This window comes from Dermacentor albipictus, chromosome 8, assembly GCF_038994185.2.
Source record: "Dermacentor albipictus isolate Rhodes 1998 colony chromosome 8, USDA_Dalb.pri_finalv2, whole genome shotgun sequence".
In the NCBI taxonomy this organism is placed as follows: Eukaryota; Metazoa; Arthropoda; class Arachnida; order Ixodida; family Ixodidae; genus Dermacentor; species Dermacentor albipictus.
In genome coordinates this window covers 13,632,334-13,653,251 of record NC_091828.1, presented here as the reverse complement: position 1 = coordinate 13,653,251, position 20,918 = coordinate 13,632,334, and the positions used below count along the sequence as shown (strand labels likewise).

General features: G+C 46.9%; 1 protein-coding gene across 4 annotated transcripts in view; it reads right to left on the bottom strand.

The window, feature by feature from the left end:
- The window catches only part of LOC139048620 (DNA excision repair protein ERCC-6-like), a 374,291-nt gene that overhangs the window by 217,683 nt on the left and 135,690 nt on the right, over positions 1 to 20,918 (bottom strand). For all 4 annotated transcript variants that reach the window (XM_070523067.1, XM_070523070.1, XM_070523068.1 and 1 more), the window contains exon 8: positions 3,689 to 3,841. In XM_070523067.1, coding sequence (XP_070379168.1) covers positions 3,689 to 3,841 — 153 coding nt within the window. The remainder of the gene's footprint in view (positions 1 to 3,688; positions 3,842 to 20,918) is intronic.

Genomic DNA, 20,918 nt, shown 5'->3' with positions numbered 1-20,918 from the left:
CCGTCAAAAACTATACTAAAGCAAATGACGAGTCCGTTATCGATTACCTTGAACTAGCACTGGAAGACTTCTCTGGCGATGATGTTGACTACCTATGGCTAAAGCTGAAATCCATTTGCCACTTCTGTATTTATAACTTCATCCCTAGTAAAATGAAGAAGGTGCACCAAAAAGATCCTTGGATCAATCGAGATATAATCCACCTCGTTAGAAAAGTAAAAAGATTCCGAAGGCAAAAAAATTTGTCCCAGTATTCGACGAGCTAAAACAAACACTCACTAAACAAAATAGAAGAGGTAGGCAGTTTTATTGCTCCCACACGCTCGCCCAATTTCTTAAGACTGACTCTGGCAAATTTTGGCAACATTTGAACTATAAGAAGAGGCAACCTCTTGACCACCTAAAGATTGATGGTCAGATAATTCAAGATAAGCAACACCAGGCATCCAAATTTAATCATTACTTCCATTCTATCTTCTCTGAGTCTAATCAGTGCTCTCCGGTCATTGCTGAAGATGTGGAAAACGTAAATTCTGATTTTATAACATACCAGGGTATATTTTCTATGCTCTTAAATCTAAACACAAAAAAGACATGCGGTCCTGACGGCATTTCTAATGCTTTTCTTCGTCGCTATGCCGAGTGGCTTTCACATTTTCTTCTCGTAATTTTCCGCTCGTCCATATCTTGTGGCATCGTTTCATCAGACTGGCGGGTCGCTCGTGTTGTGCCTGTATTTAAGAAAGGCGACCCTAACTATCAAACTATCGCCCTATATCACTGATGGTTACATCTTGCAAGCTTTTAGAGCATATTATCTCAAATTACATGACGGAATTTCTTAAAAAACGTGGTATTCTGTCCCCGTGCCAACACGGCTTTCGTAAGGGGCTGTATACCACTACTCAGCTTCTCTCTAGCCTCTACGCTTTTGCCTCCATTCTTGATAAAGCCGGCCAGGTTGATGTTATATTCCTCGATTTCAGCAAAGCCTTCGATAGGGTCTCTCATTTTGGTTTGATAACAAAACTAAACAACTATGGGTTTCCACCTAACACTGTAAACTGGATCTGTGCATATTTGAGCATGCGCAGACAATTCATCGATGTTGAGGGCCATTACTCTGGATGTCTCCCCGTAAATTCGGGAATGCCGCAGGGAAGCGTGCTTGGACCGCTACTTTTCCTAGTATACATTAACGACATAACAGCATGCATAGACGATAGTGTGAGTATTAAATTGTTCGCGGACTGCTTACTTTACAAAGAGATTAAAGATGCCAATGATCAAGTGATCCTGAGTAAAAGTCTTACTGCGATTTCTGACTGGTGCGACACCTGGGAAATGAAACTCAATGAAGAAAAAACGGTTTTTATGTGTATTACCAACAAAAAACACCCTCTAACGTATCAATACACTATTAATCAATCCGCGGTCTCTGAAACAGACTCCTTTAAATATTTGGGTGTTACCATCAACAATCGTCTAACCTAGTCGCAACACATTGATAATGTTTGCACGTCCGCTCGACGTAAACTCGGCCTACTGAGACGCAAGCTGAAACATTCTCCTCCATCCGTGAAACAACTGGCATTCAACACACTCGTAAGGTCGCGATTAGAATGTGCTTGCGTCGTCTGGGACCCATTCACGAAAAAAAATATTAAAAAACTGGAAATCATAAACAGGCGCGCCGTCCGCTACATATATAATTGTTATGGATGATATGACTCCCCCTCTCAATTGATTATTGAAAATAATATTGCCACCCTAGAATCCCGAAGAAAGGTAGCACGCCTAACATTGCTTTTTTGCCTTTGGAAAAGGGAACTAGAACTTGGTCATTCACCCTGTCTCCAGCCGCTACCAGCTAGAGCTACCAGAAATTATCACCTCGACAAGATAACCTTTATCTTCGCGAGTACAAATTGCTTTATATATTCCTTCTTTCCTAGAACAATAAATGATTGGAACTCTCTGCCGGCCGATGTATTCCTGTCCAATAACATATTACATGCCATTCAAAAATTGCATTTCAAATAAACGTGTGACCGCATGAGTACTTTCATGCGTGTTAGCATGAAAAAAAAAAAAAAACGTGTAAACTGGTACTGTAAACATTTCTCTCCTTTCAATTCAATCCCTTGCATTGTATGGTTGGAGAATGTGTTTTTTATGTGTTTATATCATCCTTCAATGTACCTCATATGATTCAATATATTTCATATTTCATATGCCCTTCTTTTCTTTGAACGTATTTAATTGCATTACTCTATAAACGAATTCCCTCCTGCCTGGGTCACAAGTTGGCCTGCAGTATTCTGTAAATAAAATAAATAAAGTAAATAAAATCCTCATTCCACCCCTTGTTCGCCCCACGGACCATTTCAAGCATCTTCTTGCTCAGTTGCACAGTCCACGTCTGATTTTTCGAACTCCCTAGGGGCCGCGAAAACGTCCGAAAAATCGGCCAGTTGGAAAAAAAATGCATGTCATTTACTGCCCTTAAGAGCTCAAACCGCCACAGGCACATTTGAAAATACTCTGAAGGCCTGTCGGTACACGTATTAGGCATATCGGCGGTCGTACTTTGACAGGAAATACCGGGTGCACGCATGTATAATTAAGGAATACATACTGTGTCCCGTAACAATTGCCCCTTCCCACATCAATTATGCTTCGCCACAATGCTTTTGCGTATGCTTCATTGCATACCACTGCCGTATTGAGACGACACTGACTTTTGGGTACCGGCATTATGGATCGCGCCGTGCTTTCCTAGCTTCGAAGCCAATCGCGAGGACCCAAAGTCGGAGTTGGGGCCATTGCTGACAGCGGCGAATTATTTCAATGAAACACACGGCACAGAACGGCAAGCATAATAGCGAATGTTGAAGCAGCTAGGCCTAGCGTTGCCGCAGTGGTGGCTACGGCTACCAGCGGAACTGCATGCGAGAGCACCGGTTCGAAGGGGGCAAGGAAATAAAAATGGCGGCGACAAAGGTGGCTTTGATTAATTCCATTTCGGACCTGTGGTCATGGCAAACATTTCGGAACATCGGACATGGTGAAGGGTTCTCGCGTCCGAAATTTCAGACGTTCTTATACATTGGTTCTATGGGGCACGTGGTGATGCCGCAAAGCCGTGTGAATTATCGGGCGTCCGGAAAGTCGGTCGTTGATTATACACTGGCAACTCCTCCAGCGCGCACGACTCGGCGTCAAATAGGATTCATTACGATTCTTCTCTGTCACTCGAGCCAGCATTACCGTCACTTTAGCTCCGGAACATTTTCCCTGATAGAAGCACAAGTTCCCCGAGTTTTCCCTGAGTATTATTTCTAGACTATTCAACATCCCTGAGAATTCCCGGCTTTCACGGTTGGTAGACACCCTCAATAATAAGGCTGATGTCTTTTGGAGAGCTATTGCACGGTATCCACATTCTGTACCTTAATTGAGCTCACTGACGAATTGAAAATTCTCAAATGATTCTGCACTTGTAATTCTAAAGATGCGCAGCATGTAATACAACTAAATTTTTTAATGAACTCAATAATGTGGCGCTTGAAAGGAACAATGCGGCAGAGCACCAACCAAGTGTACGTTGTAATGCGCAGCAAGGCAGCCTTGTTTTTTAACTGCCACACAGCAGTCGTCCACATAGCCCAGCAATGATGCAGCCTACCTGTCGCCAGGAGTGCGCAGATGGCTGTGCCTCAGGCCCGCCAGGAAGGCAATTGTCTGGATGGTCTTGCCCAGGCCCATCTCGTCACCCACAATGCCCCCACAGCCCTGCCTGTGCAGCTCCCACAGCCAGCGCACACCGGTCTGCTGGTACCTGCAGTACATTATTAGCACTCACCACATTTTTTCTACAGAAAACAGCTTTTTCGACCATGCCATCACCTAAGGTGAAAATTTCCCACATCCATTCCTTAGCAGCAGCACTGTGGCAGTGGGCAGCTGGCTAAAACATGCTGCTTTGAATTTTACAGATGTGTCCAAATATCTCGGTGGTTTACTATCCTGACAACTGCACTGCTTGTGAAGCATATCAATTTCTTCAAAGGCAAGCTTGATGACTGTCCAAACAAAGTCTGACACTCAAGCCTCATCGGGTATTAAAGGAAACATTAAATCAGCTCAAAGTGGTAAACAGTACCTTTATAACTTAATTTTCTTCAGTTCTGCTGTAACTGGTCAATTAATAAAGGAGGAGATGAAGGTCAAAGTCTCATTTCATGCCAAAACCTTAGCACCAGTGCTAACGTTTTGTTATGAAATTCATGAAATGAGACTTGCTAAGGTTTTGTTAAGAGACTGTGATGTCACGGATCTCAAAATATTTTCCATATTTCTGCCACTGTGGCTCAGCTTTCTCAACTACCCTTTGCTGAGCTGCCCCAACAACAACACTGCCGCAACCACCTCCTACACAGCTCGCCCCAATGCTCCGGCGAGTTATTGAAGAGCAAGTTGCTGAAGCTCTATTATTGTAGAATCAGCAGCACCCTGTTGCCGCTCCCCTCACTTACACCTCTGTCACCATGCAGCCTCCTCACCAACCACTCGATATGATACATCCACGGCCGCTGACACATATTCATCATTCCGTTAACAGGCCTGCCAGTTAACTTTGTAATTATTTGTAAGCCTTTGTAAATCTTGGGCGCATGCAGAACAACAGACCCATATGTTATGCCTGCGGTATACCCGGACATGTTGCATGATTCTGCCACCGACACATGCTGCACTCTAATGGCTTTATGCCGGCACCTCCCTACACCGACGCACAACCTTTCCATGACGCTTATTTTAATCAGCAGTCAAGCAGGCCACCAGCCGAGCACCCATTACTTGCACATCGTTCACATTCCCCGCATCGTTGCTCGTTGTCTCCCATGCGTCAGCATCCTTTACCCACTTAAGAGGGAAGCTAAGCGCCGCAGTTCACGACATAGGAACTGTTGAACATCTTGAAGGGGCAGCACAAAAAGACGATGACAGAAGGCAGGAACACACAGGACAGCACTGAACTCACAACTAGCTTTATTCGAAGGCATACACAAACTTATGTACACAACCCAAGCCACGTGCTCTCCCATCGATGGAGTCATTATCAGTGCGCAGGTAAAAAACGCAAAACCCTGTAATCTAATGTTACACTATGAGGCAGCTTAAAAATTTTAATTCATAGTCATGCAAATTTAACGATGGCATGCTTACACAATGCGACCCTTTTTTTCTGATATAGTAGGCTTCAATAATCTCCCTTGTGGTCTGATTTTTATGCACGGAATGGATGAATCAAGCTCGGTACCTCAAAGATTGTCTCCATACAGCCTGCTGGCAGGGAAAAGACAAAGGCAAGAGCAGAAGGGATTTCCTGGAGTGGCATAAGACATCCTATCATATAGCCGATTGGACGTGGAACAGCGCCTGGCCTATCCTTCCAAAACCACAAAAGAAGAAGATGCCCGAAGCAAAAGTGTTGGTTCTTGGCAACGAGACTATACCAGAACAGCACAGAAGAACCCTTGGTCTTGGCCCGAAATTCGCCCCACAAGCCAAGCCTCACCCCGGCGGAGAAGGTTACTATGGCTAGGACAGTCACCTACCGAGGATCCGACGAAGAAAGACCACACTTCATAGCAGAGTGTGTGGATGTGCTGGGACGATCAGGAGAGAAGTGCTCGAAGATTAAGACTGTAAACAATTGTGTAGACTATGCTGTGAGTTGAAACCTTCACATTCTGACCTCTGATAAGGAAGGGTTGTTTGTTGCAGTACCAGAGAATATCTTCTGCAAAAAAGCGCAAGATGCAATAGGAAAGAATTTCAGAGCAGTAGATCTAAAGCCCGCTCAAGTTAAGGAGCGCGCACTGTCGCTGCTGCACAACCACAACCTTGAGCAACTAGCTTCATCAGTAAAACAGGCAAAAAGTCTTAATTTGGATATTTTCCTCGCAGCAAAGACCCACAAACCTGACATTCCACTTCGAGCAAGTCACAGAAAAGGATACATGGCAGCGGGTTGTCTCAGAATACTTACAAAGGCACTTGCAATCATGGGTGATCAGAGATCCGTTTGTGGTAAAAAATTCGAATGATCTCATCAGCTTCCTCATTCAATCTAATCCCGGTGATTGTAATATATTTAGCATCGATGTTCAAGACCTGTACTATAACATTCCACATGACGAACTAATGATAAGCGTCAAACTGTGCATCACCGAGGACAATGATGAGCTTAAATTTTCTAGCAGCTGTGGTGTATCTGTCAGCAGTTTTCTTGAGATTCTCTCCTTTTACTTAGCTTCAACTGTTGTTGAATGGAAAGGAAATTTATACCGACAAAAATCTGGCATTTGCATTGGCTCCAAGGTTGCACCGGTACTAACATTTTCCTAGGTAGCGTAGACAAAAATATAGAAAGTAACCTAGATGACCAAACATTCAAAGTGCTAAGATATATTGACGATTTTCTGATCTTTGTGAAGGGTACTAATTTCCAACAAACCATTCATAATGTACTTCAAGTATTTCACAAATGTGGCTCAGGGTTAGTTTTTACACATGAAGTGCCAGATAAGAACGAGCTACAATTTTTAGATACAATGCTCAAACTAAATGATACGCATGTGTACTGGATGCATTGCCCAAGGTCAGAAAAACCAATTTTAAATATTCACTCACCACATTCCAAGGTGGTAAAAAATGGCATTGCTTTTCCGGTTTTGTTTCCTGCACTTTCGAAATCGTGTTTTCACCAGACGTCTAAAAGTTTCTTAAGACAACTGGAGCATTTGAGAGCGGCAGGTTTTCGAGAGAATGCTATTCGCGTGACTGTACAGAAGCTTGTTAAGCATGTAAAATTAGGAGCACCCACAAGAATGAACAAACCAGAGCCTGCCAACAAGAAGAAAAAACTGGTTGTCATTCCATATGTGCATAAACTATCACACAGCCTCAGAAATGTAGCAGGCAGGTTTGATGTAAAGGTTGTTTTTCTGCCCTAATGAGAATATCAAAACTTGTGGTAAGATCGATAGGAAATTGGCTCAGGCTGCCTCCACTCATGCTGGGAAAGGCTGTACTGTTAAGCATACTTCCCCATTTGTGCACTGTAGAATGGGAGTTGTTTACGAGCTTCCATTTTCCTGCGGTCACGTATACATAGGTCAAACAGGTCGTTGCCTAAATATTAGATTGTCTGAGCATAGGCGCTCGCTAACGGGTAACGCTTACTCGCATGTCGCGCGGCATTGCTCTGAGCATGGGTGCACTTCAATATATAAAAACACCACAGTACTTTCCACGCACAAAAATCAGACTACGAGGGAGATTATTGAGGCCTTCTATATCAGAAAAAAATGGTCGCGTTGTGTAAGCATGCCATCGATAAATCTGCATGACAGTGAATTTGAATTTTTAAGCTGCCTCATAGTGTAACATTAGCTTACAGGGTTTTGCGTTTTTTGCCTGCGCACTGATAATGACAGCGGTGCACCGGTGGCGTAGAGGTAGAACACCTGCCTCGCGTGCAAGAGGTCCGTGGTTCGAATCCCGGTGCCGGCAATTTTGCACCGGATTAAAAAAAAAAAATCCGCGTGTTGATAAAATTGCATAAACAGGCCTGGAGTGTGGCCTGATCCCGGTGACCAGAACCGGTAACGCACTCCCTCACCAGAGCAGGATTGGCCACCCTGGTGCAGTACTTGGCCACAACCTTCTATATGAACAACACAATCAAACCCCGGCCCTCAGTCCCCAGCAGCTGCGAAGCAACTGACCACGGCGGCGGTCAGACCTGCGACGCTGCAGAGGGTGCTAAGAATCACTGGCTCCGGACAGGCCGCCATTGGAATATGAACCTGGCAACGTTTAACGCTAGAACGTTATCTAGTGAGGCGAGTCTAGCAGTGCTATTGGAGGAATTAGAAGGCAGTAAATGGGATATAATAGGGCTCAGTGAAGTTAGGAGGCCAAAAGAAGCATATAGAGTCCTAAAAAGCGGGCACGTCCTGTGCTACCGGGGCTTAGCAGAGAGAAGGGAACTAGGCGTCGGATTCCTGATTAATAAGAATATAGCTGGTAACAGACAGGAATTCTATAGCATTAACGAGAGGGTGGCAGGTCTTGTTGTGAAACTTAATAAGAGGTACAAAATGAAGATTGTACAGGTCTACGCCCCTACATCCAGTCATGATGACCAGGAAGTCGAAAGCTTCTATGAAGACGTGGAATTGGCGATGGGTAGAGTGAAAACTAAATACACTATACTAATGGGTGACTTTAATGCCAAGGTAGGCAAAAAGCAGGCTGGAGACAAGGCAGTGGGGGAATATGGCATAGGCACTAGGAATATCAGGGGGGAGTTATTAGTAGAGTTTGCGGAACAGAATAATATGAGGATAATGAATACCTTCTTTCGCAAGCGGGATAGCCGAAAGTGGACGTGGAGGGGCCCGAACGGCGAGACTAGAAATGAAATAGACTTCATACTCTGCGCTAACCCTGGCATCATACAAGATGTGGACGTGCTCGGCAAGGTGCGCTGCAGTGACCACAGGATGGTAAGAACTCGAATTAGCCTAGACCTGAGAAGGGAACGGAAGAAACTGGTACATAAGAAGCCGATCAATGAGTTAGCGGTAAGAGGGAAAATAGAGGAATTCCAGATCAAGCTTCAGAACAGGTATTCGGCTTTAACTCAGGAAGAGGACCATAGTGTTGAAGCAATGAACGACAATCTTGTGGACATCATTAAGGAGTGTGCAATGGAAGTCGGTGGTAACTCCGTTAGGCAGGATACCAGTAAACTATCGCTACCATTCGATACCACTATCGAACTAACTATCGAACTAACTATCGAACTAACTACCACTACCACTAACTATCGATACCAGTAAAGATCTCATCAAGAAACGCCAGTGTATGAAAGCCTCTAACCCTACAGCTAGAATAGAACTGGCAGAACTCTCGAAGTTAATCAACAAGCGTAAGACAGCTGACATAAGGAAGTATAATATGGCTAGAATTGAACATGCTCTCAGGAACGGAGGAAGCCTAAAAACAGTGAAGAATAAACTAGGAATTGGCAAGAATCAGATGTATGCGTTAAGAGACAAAGCCGGCAATATCATTACTAATATGGATGAGATAGTACAAGTGGCTGAGGAGTTCTATAGAGATTTATACAGTACCAGTGCCACCCACGACAATAATGAAAGAGAAAATAGTCTAGAGGAATTCGAAATTCCACACGTAACGCCGGAAGAAGTAAAGAAAGCCTTGGGAGATATGCAAACGGGGAAGGCAGCTGGGGAGGATCAGGTAACAGCAGATTTACTGAAGGATGGTGGGCAGATTGTTCTAGAGAAACTGGCCACCCTGTATACGCAATGCCTCATAACGTCGAGCGTACCGCAATCTTGGAAAAACGCTAACATAATCCTCATCCATAAGAAAGGGGACGCCAAAGACTTGAAAAATTATAGACCGATCAGCTTACTGTCCGTTGCCTACAAACTATTTACTAAGGTAATCGCAAATAGAATCAGGAACACCTTAGACTTCTGTCAAGCAAAGGACCAGGCAGGATTCCGTAAAGGCTACTCAACAATAGATCATATTCACACTATCAATCAGGTGATAGAGAAATGTGCGGAATACAACCAACCCTTATATATAGCTTTCATTGATTACGAGAAAGCATTTGATTCTGTCGAAACCTCAGCAGTCATGGAGGCATTACGGAATCAGGGTGTAGACGAGCCATATGTAAAAATACTGAAAAATATCTATAGCGGCTCCACAGCCACCATAGTCCTCCATAAAGAAAGCAACAAAATCCCAATAAAGAAAGGCGTCAGGCAGGGAGATACGATCTCTCCAATGCTATTCACAGCGTGTTTACAGGAGGTATTCAGAGACCTGGATTGGGAAGAAATGGGGATAAAAGTTAATGGAGAATACCTTAGTAACTTGCGATTCGCTGATGATATTGCCTTGCTTAGTAACTCAGGGGACCAACTGCAATGCATGCTCACTGACCTGGAGAGCCAAAGCAGAAGAGTGGGTCTAAAAATTAATCTGCAGAAAACTAAAGTAATGTTTAACAGTCTCGGAAGAGAACAGCAGTTCACAATAGGCAGCGAGGCACTGGAAGTCGTAAGGGAATACATCTACTTAGGGCAGGTAGTGACTGCGGATCCGGATCATGAGACAGAAATAATCAGAAGAATAAGAATGGGCTGGGGTGCGTTTGGCAGGCATTCTCAGATCATGAACAGCAGGTTGCCATTATCCCTCAAAAGAAAAGTGTATAATAGCTGTGTCTTACCAGTACTCACCTACGGGGCAGAAACCTGGAGGCTTACGAAAAGGGTTCTACTCAAATTGAGGACGACGCAACGAGCTATGGAAAGAAGAATGATAGGTGTAACGTTAAGGGATAAGAAAAGAGCAGATTGGGTGAGGGAACAAACGCGAGTTAATGACATCTTAGTTGAAATCAAGAAAAAGAAATGGGCATGGGCAGGACATGTAATGAGGAGGGAAGATAACCGATGGCCATTAAGGGTTACGGACTGGATTCCAAGGGAAGGGAAGCGTAGCAGGGGACGGCAGAAAGTTAGGTGGGCGGATGAGATTAAGAAATTTGCAGGGACGGCATGGCCACAATTAGTACATGACCGGGGTTGTTGGAGAAATATGGGAGAGGCCTTTGCCCTGCAGTGGGCGTAACCAGGCTGATGATGATGATGATGATAATGACGCCATCGATGGGAGAGCACGTGGCTTGGGTTGTGGACTTAAGTTTATGTATGCCTTCAAATAAAGCTAGTTGTGAGTTCAGCACTGTCCTGTGTGTTCCTGCCTTCTGTCTTCGTCCTATTGCGCTGCCCCTTCAAGATGTTCAACCAGAACCAACTCACCCAAATGTCGATCTTTCTACAGTATGAACTGTGTCGCCATCGAGCTTTACAAGTCCTTCATTGTCACCTTCGAACATTGTCGACTTTACTGTTGACAGCATACCTGAATGAATGTGTGGTTTTTAGTGGCGCAACGGCCAGGTATGGCCAAAGAGTGCCAGACCGTGTACCTACCACTGCGCTAATTGATACTGGAGTAGCCATGTCTGTACTAAACGAACACCTCTCTCATGCTCTACAAAAACTTACAATGCCACTTCCTGGGTTTTCTCTCCGCAGAGCAAGCACCCAGCCAGTTTAGCCTTCAGCAGCATGCACAGCAAGATTTGTTATTCAGGGTTTTCCCTAAATTGTCGAGTTTACGGTTCTGCCGTCCTGCTCTCACGACATTGTAGTTGGTTGGGATTTTTTCTCACAAAATAACACTGTCAACTTTGCACATGCTGAAGTCGAGCTATCGCCTCTGTGTGATGTGCCCCTCACCAGCACCACTTCCCTTCCCACTAAGCTGGTCCTTCAGGAAGACATTGCAATACCACTGTACTCGTCTGCCGTTGCTCTCGTTTTCTGCGCCACTGTCTCTGAAGGCTGCATGCCTCTTCAGTCCTTCAGACCTCTTCATAGCCCACAAAGACATTCCCCTTCCTTTCAACACACTTGACATTTCAGCCGGCCTCAGCTCCATAGTTGTCTGCAATCCAATTACACTACACCTCTCTACTGCGAAGCACTTGGCCGTGTTCAGCCCCTTGATGACAAGATTATTACTGACGTGCCGGATGCTTCGGATGCAGAGCTCACTGACGTTTGTGCACTTTTCACTTCTCCTCCACCATCACCTATGTGTTCACTCCTTTTATTGTCAATGACCTTATTTCCTAGCAATGCTCCCAGCTTCTTCACCTGCTTGCCCAGTTTCATTCTTCTTTTGACGTCACTTGGCTTACTTTGGACCGCATATCGACCACCAGCTATCACATCGACACTGGCTCCAATGTGCCATTGCGGCAGCGCCTGTACCGTGTCTCAGCCAAGGAGTGTCAGGTCATCAGTGAGCACGTTGACGGCATGCTTCAGCACAGTGTCATTCTACCTTCTAATAGCCCGTGGGCATCACCGGTGGTTCTCATCACAAAAAAAAAAAAAAAATGGTTCCATTCGGTTTTGCATTGACTATTGCCATCTTAATAAGATAACATGAAAAGACGCCTACTCTCTACTGCACATTGACGATGCTCTGAACAACTTGCAAGGTTCTGAATTCTTTTCTACATTGGGTTCATGCTGTAGCTTCTGGCTGGTCCACTTGTCAGCAGTTGATCACCCTAAAACTGCATTCATTACTCTAGACGGTTTATACAAATTTAATGTGATGCCATTTGGACTACGCAATGCGCCTGCAACATTTGAACGAATGAATGACAATATCTTGCACAGTCTAAAATGGAGCACGTGTTTATGTTCACGTAAATGAGCACGTGTTCAACAACATTGTTGTGCTCGCACCCAATTTCAACACACATTTTCTCTGCCTTAGGCAAGTGCTGACGTCCTTGACCAATGCAGGCCCGCAACTGAACCTGAAAAAGTGCCAGTTCGCCGTGAGCAAGCTCATGATTCTAGGGCGATGTTGTACCCCAAGATGAAATCTGCCCCGACCCATCAAAACTTTGCGCTGTGGCACAGTTTCCAAAACCTAAGACACTAAAAAAACTCTGCACCTTCATCGGCCTCTGTTCTTATTTCAGACGCTTTGGTTGCAACTTTGCCTCGCTTATATCACCTCTGACACAACTCTTAAGTGGTGCCAATGACCTATCCTCCTGGTCTCCTACATGTGACACCAGGTTCTTGACCTTATGCCATCTCCTCACGTCTTCACCTATACTGCGACACTGAAGTGCATGCCAGCGGTAGTGGCCTTGGCGCTGTCCTTGCGCAACACAAATCTGGCTACTCTGAGTACACTGTTGCTTACGCCAGTTGTCCATTGACAGAAACGGAACACAACTATAGCATCACCGAAAAATAATGTCAGGCTATCGTTTGGGCACTTCGAAAGTTTCGCCTTTATCTATGTGGCCAGCCATTCAACGTGGTAACTGACCATCATGCCCTTCATTGGTTATCCTTTTTAAAACATATCATATCATATCTAGATAGATATGATATGATATGATATAGATATGATGTTAATGTTGCTTTCACTGCTCCCAATAAGCTAGGTAAAATATGCGCTACCGTACAGAATAAAAAGGAGCGGCTAAAAGGCAAAAAACGAACAGATATTTGTCCAGTGAAGCACAATAAGAACAACGTTCTACTGAATGTCGTATGGGTGTGGTTTATAACATTCCCCTTAGCTGCGACCAGTTCTACGTAGGGCACACGGGACGGTGTATCAATCAGAGGCTAACGGAGCATAAAAGGTCGTTACCCGTGGATCGCCTTCTAATCTTTCGCTACATTGCCGAGATTGTAACTGCAAGCCAGAGTTAGATGAATGCGCGATATTGTACAGGCATAAGAATGAAGATACGCGCATTATGGTAGAGGCATGGCATATCTATAATGGTGGAAGTGCGTGCGTGAGTCAGCCTTCGATTACTTTACATAAGGAAGAGATTAAGTGCCTTAACAGTTATCTCTCACGTAGACCAGCACGTGCACCCGATTGACACGTGGTGTTACCATTCCTGTGCATGCGCAGATGAGTTTTGTGTCTTCTTTCATTTTTCGCCTCAGTGCTCCCTTCAGTTGATAGTCGGCGTTCGTGTTGTCCACTTCTCTACTCTCGTGTACTGTCTGCATGCCTCACTTCTATTTTGCATAACAAAGTTATGACCTGGTTGGTTGAAATGCTCGGCGATGGCTTTGGGAAGCTTTTTAGCTGTGTCCACACGATGTCCGTTTAATCTGACGTTCATTGATTGTCTCATTTCACCGATATATTGTTTCTTAGAGAAGGAACATTCAAGCATATAAATCACATCCGAACTTGTACAAGTGAAGCTAGATTTGACTTCGTGTGTATAACTATTTGCGGTGCTTTTAATCTTAATGTCACTTTGAAGGTGCCTGCAGGTTTTGCACCTGTGGCTACATGCTTTTATTATGGGGGAATGCTGTTGGCTGACTTTTGCGTGCAAAACATATCTTTAAAGCTCCTGTTGTGGCGACAGGTAACCCATGGTACATCTGGGAACTCTTTTTCAGACGCTCATTACTTGATAATATTGTTACATGTAGAAAGACACAGACGGAAGAGGCTATTTACAGGCTATTTACAATGGACTGGAGCCAGAGCGCCAGGCCGACATTCGCTCGCGCCAAGGGCACAGACACACTTCGTCGTCGTTCTTGTGGCAGCTAGTCTCTTGAGCATCGTTCGATGATACTATAATACTACCCCCCGGCGGCAAAAACAGCGTCACAATGCTGTTAAATATCCAAGGCGCGTGGAAAGTTGGAGGACTTGAGTCGGGCCACGTGGACAATGTCACTGGTTATCACAGCGGAGGACGTAGTGGGCGTGGCTAGAACAATTTCACAGGTGACATCAATCATTGGCGGAGCACGCAATATGGGCCTGTATAACAGGAAGGCAGTTTCTCACAAAGGCAAACTTTACGCGATGGTGACCAAAGCAACACGAGGGTGCCGGGCACAAAATGGACATCACGGTGACGGAGGTCGTAGCGTTGCTTGTTTGTCCTGAGAGAATTGTAGACGAATGCGCACAAGTTGACGAGCATGGTCAGCACGGGCGATTGCATCACGGGCATAAGCGCTAGTTGAAGCTGTGGCGGACAGAAGCACAGTGTCAAGTAGTAGCGTTGGTTCTCAGCCATACAAGAGGTAAAACGGGGAAAAGCCAGCAGTTGAGACGGGAAGAGTTGTACACAAAGGCATGTAAGATAAAGCCAGGTCCCAGTCGCGGTGATCATCTGAAACGTATTTCGATAGCATGTCTGCAAGGGTGTGGTTCAAACACTCTGTGAGGCCGTTCGTTTGAGGGTGGTAGGAGGTGGTAAATTTATGCTGTATGGAGCAGGCCCACATGATGTTCTCAATGACATTGGCCAAAAACATATGGCCACAGTCTGTTAGCAATTGACGCGGAACACCATGCATCAAAATGTTATCATGTAGAAGGAAGTCCATGACATCAGTTGCGCAACTGGTCAGAAGAGCGCGGGTTACAACGTAGCAGTCTCATAGACATGTTTCCTGATCTAGATTCTGAGAATGGGCCGAGAAGGTCTAAGCCAACACGATGGAAGGGCTCGGCAGGGATGTCAAGCGGCTACAGGTAAACCAGCGGGGAGCTGGAAAGGCTTCTTGCGTCGTTGGCAAAGTTCACAAGTGGCGACGTAACGTCGTACGGAACGGACAAGGCCCGTCCAGAAAAAACGGCGACGTACACAGTCATAGGTTCGAGATATGCCGAGATGTCCTGCCGTTGGTGCGTCGTAAAACTCTTCTAGAAAGGTTGAGCGGAGGTGTTTAGGTATGACAAGTAGGAACTCAGAACCGTCCGGATGAAGGTTATGACGGTACAGAGTACTGTCGCGGAGGACGAAGAGGCGTAGAGTGGCATCTGTCGGAGAGTGTTCAAACGGTCGATGAGTGCTCTGATGTAAGAGTCACGACGTTGCTCGTCGGCGAAATGAAGCAGTTGTGATAAAGAGAATATGCAAGCAGCACTGGTAATATTGGAGGAGTCAGGGTCATCAACAAGGTAACGCGACAAGCTGTCAGCGTCTTGGTGCAGGCGGCCAGACTTGTAGACCACGAAATATGAAAATTCTTATAGCCTCGAAGCCCATCGACCAGGCGAGCCTGTAGCATCTTTTAGCGATGAGAGCCAGCAGAGATCATGATGGTCAGTGACTATGGAAAAAGGGCGACCGTAATGGTAACGACAAAACTTCGCAACCACCCAGACAACAGCAAGACATTCTCGTTCCGTAATGGAATAGTTGCGCTCCGATGGTGCTAGAGGCGGCTCGCATAAGCAATAACGCGATCCTGGCCATGCTGACACTGGGCTAAGATGGTACCTACGCCATGACCACTGGCATCTGTACGCAATTCTGTAGGGGCACCAGGGTCGACGTGGGCGAGAATGGATGGTGAGGTTAGAAGAGTGACGAGACAACAGAAGGCGGTGGCTTCTGAAAAGCCCCACGAGAATTGTACGCCTTTCTTCAAAAGATCAGTGAGGGGTCTAGCAATTGTCGCAAAATCTGGAACAAAACAACAAAAGTACGAGCATAGTCCTACAAAACTTTGGACGTCTGCGGCTGTCTTTGGAACTGGAAAGTCTCGGGCAGCGCGAGTTTTGTCGGGATCAGGCTGTACTCCGGAAGCGTCAACGAGATGGCCTAGAAGAGTAAGTTGACAGTGGCTAAAATGACATTTGGACGAGTTAACTTGCAGCTTTGCCTTTCGAAATACATCAAGTATAGTTGTTAGACACTCAAGGTGAGTGTCGAACATTAGTGAGAAGACGATGACGTCGTCGAGGTAGCAGAGGCATGTGGACGATTTGAAACCTTGGAGCAAGGAGTCCATCATACACTCAAAGGTGGCAGGGGCTTTCCATAATCCAAACGGGATTACTTTAAATTGGTATAGGCCATCAGGTGTAATGAACGCGGTGTTTTCTCTGTCCATATCGTCAACAGCAATCTACCAGTATCCAGAACGAAGATCAATAGAAGAGAAATAGCTAGAACCGTGGAGGCAGTCAAGGGCATCGTCTATACAAGGGAGCGGGTAGACATCTGTCTTAGTAATGTTGTTCAGAGGACGGTAGTCAACACAGAAACGCCATGTGCTGTCCTTCTTCTTAACCAACACCACAGGTGACGCCCAGGGACTCGATGAAGGCTCAATGATGTTTTTATCTAGCATTTTGTTCACTTCAGTTTGAATTACTCGGCATTACGATGCAGAAACTAGATACGGTCGTCAGTGAATAGGCGTAGCATTTCCAGTACAAATCCAATGCTTGACCGCGAGCGTCCGGCCTAAAGGGCGACTGTCGAAGTCAAAAATATGTCGGAAATATCTCGGTAATACGATAAAACTTGGCAAAGGTCTTCAGCCTGCGCAGAGGACAGGTCCGTCGCAACCATTTTCTTTATGTTGGGATCAGCACCCGAGGCTGGCACGAGGGGCCTGCGAAGCTCGCAAGAACCATCACTTGATAATGCTGCCACATGATGGTCGCCGAGACAATCAACGTTGGCAAGGAAAATACCTTGCGGTAGAATTTGCTTTGCCAATCCAAAGTTAAAGATAGGTATGTGAGTGCGGTTCGCAGTAATAGTAAGTATAGTGTGAGGCACGGTAACGTCACAATGTAGTGGAATGTTGGGCAGAGGAGGGACAAGGTACTCGCCATCAGGAACTGGTGGGGAAGACAACAGTTCAATAAAAACTATTGATTTTGGCGGCAGGCAAAGAAAGCCGGTGGGACGTAAGCTGCACTGGGGTGCGTCAGAAGGTTCTGCGAGAATTGGCAACTCAAGTCAAAGGGTACTGGCAGAGCAGTCTAAGGGCAGAATGTGCGGAGGGAAAGTCGAGGCCGAGAATTAGGTCGTGGGGGCAATGAGCAATCATGGTGAAGAGGAAGTGTGGTGGCCAGCGATGCTGACACGTGCCGTACACATGCCGACGATAGGCACAGTACCACCATCCACGACGCGGACGACGCATGCCGACACTGGGGTGAAGAGCTTTTTGAGTCGTCGTCGGAAGGCAACACTTATAATAGAAAGATGCGCACCTGTATCGATCAGTGCAGTGACAGGATAGCCGTCAACGTCAAGAAGGTTTTGGTTCATAGGTAACGTGAGCAGAAGATTTGAGGGCAGGGTCGACAATGCAGCTTCACCTCCAGAAGCTGCAGTGCCTAGTTTTCCGGCTGGGTCTGGGAGGCGATAGGCGGCGAGGAGAAGCGCCGGGGTTGGGGCAAACGAGACTGATGGCATCGAGGTGAAGGCGAACGGCTGTAGCGAAGGTTCGGGGCAGGGGCATCAGCGGCAGTGGGTTCATCACGGGTGGCACAGGGAACAGAAGGTCCAAAGGTGCGGGAATAAATGGCAGCGTATGGCTGAGGAGGTGGTGGCCATAGGTTGCGGCAGTGACGAGCGACGTGGCCGATGCGACAGCAGTGGAAGCAGATGCGCCCGTCATCGGGGGTACGCCATTCGGACGGGTTACGGCGAGATATGGCAAAAAAGGACTGCCGGAGACGGGGAGGGCCGGTAGAGAACTGGGGAGCGCTGGCTTGAGACATTGAACACACAGAGTTCAGACCCATGTACTCAAATTCCTGTGGGGCGACGGCCTGAATCATCGCAATCGTGGTTGCTGGCGGATCGGAAGGCGTCGCAGCGAAAGCTGGCGAACAGGCCTCAAGCTCGCGGCGAACAATATGGGTGACATCGTCTCAGGTGGTGGCCTGACATGGTCAACACTCACATGTCGACGTAGCAGCAGTGTTGGGTAGCCGCGTGATGTGGTGTGTGATACAGTGGCTCTTAGCTTTTAAAGGCGATGGCATTCTTTGATGATGGCGTCGATTGTCGAGATGTTGCCGAAAACAAGCAAATTGAAAGCGTCGGCGGCGATGCCTTTTAGAACATGTGACACTTTATCTGCTTCAGACATAGCATCGTCAGCTTTGCAGCATAGAGCCAAGACGTCGAGGATGTATGAAACGTACGGCTCTGTAGATGTCTTAACACGAGACGCAAAAGCCTTTCTCGTGGCAACCTTGCGGCCATTGGGGTTGCTGAACAGTTCCCATAGCTTTTTTTTGAAACTGTCCCAACTGGCTATCTCGTCGTCATGCGTCTCATGCCACACGCGTGGGGTGGCACACGCGTGGGGTGCCGCCGAGATAAAAGATGACACTGACGAGCATAATGGTTGGGTCCCACCTGTTATTAGCGCTGGCATGTTCATATAGCTTGATCCATTTGTCAACGTCCTGTCCCTCCAGGCCATGATGATGATGAAGCAACATTTGCTGGGCCCGAAATATATCGGTGGTGCACGCAGGCACCAGACGGGGTGGTTCCCTAGTTACGGGACCCATATGTTTCCAGCAGCTCCTGGCCCCTGTCCGTCAGTGCGAGCTGAATAGGTAGGGCGGGGCTGGATAACAAGGTCTCCCATCGCTCAAGGGGTTGGGGATTGGGGGTGTTGGTGGGAAGGGGAGGAGGGGGGTGTCTTGAGTTCTGTGCACTCTGCCAAGACGTGCGGCAGGGTGCCCTTTTCTCTTCTGCAAAAAGGACAGAACATATCGTATTCCGCAGGGTACATGCAGTTCATGAGTACGGGATGCGCAAGCAATCCCACCTGCGCTCGACGCAGGATTGTCTGTTGTTGCCTGGTGAGTTTGGGGTGCGGTTCTGGCAGTCTGCACCTTTCCTCTCGGTACATCCGGGTAATGTCCCGAAAGCTGGTAACCGGGTGCGGTAGCTCCTCCAGCTCGTGCTTGGCCCGGATTGACATCTCTCGAGCATGGTAGTCGGCGATGGTGTTGCCTGCTACCTGTGAGTGAGCCGGGACCCACACGAGCTCTATGGCTCTTCCTGGAGGCTTGTGCTTGGCTAGAATGGCTCGGGCCGCGGAGGAGATTACCCCCCTGCGGAAGCTTCTGCAGGCTGTCTTTGAGTCGGTGACTACGGTGTCCACGCTCGGCTGTGCGAGTGCGAGGGCCACGGCCGCTTCTTCGGCAACTGCGGGGTCTGCTGTCTTCACGAACGCGCTGACGATAAGCCTGTCTTTTGATGTAACCAACACCGCTGCACGGTCACTGTGTTTTCGGAGCGAGGCATCCGCGTAGAGGACCCTGGCGTTCTCTTCCAGCTTCCGGGCTAGTGCTTTAGCTCACGCGGTGCGCCTCTCGTCGTCCTTGCCCGGCGTCATGTTCCAGGGAAGGGGTTTTGTCTGAATGATCGTTTTCCAGTCTTCCATAAGGGCCGTCTTTATGGGCACTGGCTCGATTTGCCATGAGAACACACCAGGGTCGTGATGTTGGGCAACCGTGATGATTGGAGCAGTCGGACAAGCCGAAGCCGTTGCAGAGGCAGTCTCGTCACCTGGAAGCATGGTGACAGGCTCGCTGTACCGACCACTCCGGAGTTCCGTGGCAAGGACGGGGATAAGTCACCTCCACCAGAATGTTACCGTGTAGAAAGATACAGACGGAAGAGGCTATTTACAGGCTATTTACACTGGACTGGAGACAGAGCACCAGGCCAACATTCACTCACACCAAGGGCACAGACCCACTTCGTCATTGTTCTCGCGGCAGCTCATCTCTTGAGTATCTCCCAATAATATCGTAATATTATTGTGTGATATTTTCGTAGGATGTTCATGTTTGGAAGTGCATTAGAATATTTTGTTATAAAGGCCGGTGGTCTGTCAGGTTCTCGTGTAGGCTGTTCCTTCGCTAATTCCGACTGTCTCTCCAATCTTGACGCGACATCATAAGGTCTATCGAGAGCAACTTGTGGATAGTTTCTTTTTGCTAACATTGTTTTAAGGTAATTTAGGTGGTGGATATAATCGTGGTCCTTGGTGCAGATTCTTATTCGTTTCGCTTGTCAGACACGGGTTCCTTGCTTGCAGTGTCGCGGGTGATGACTACAACAGTCATTCTATTACCTCTTTCAGAGACACGATAGCCCACGTCCATCACAGAGGGCTGCTACGCATGCCGTTGACATGCCAGCTGACGCACAGGTGTCGACACGTGATTGACAGACGGCCGTGTCCCTGGCCCTGTGCGCAGCACTCCTTTATTCTAAATTCGACACCCTCACCGCTAACACATGTTTGCGCGTTTCCACTCCCACCCACCTTACGCCCTCTCCCCTTTAGAAGAACCCCACCTATATATACTGTGGTGAGGAAAGCATATGTCGCCTTGTAGAAGACAAGTCCACT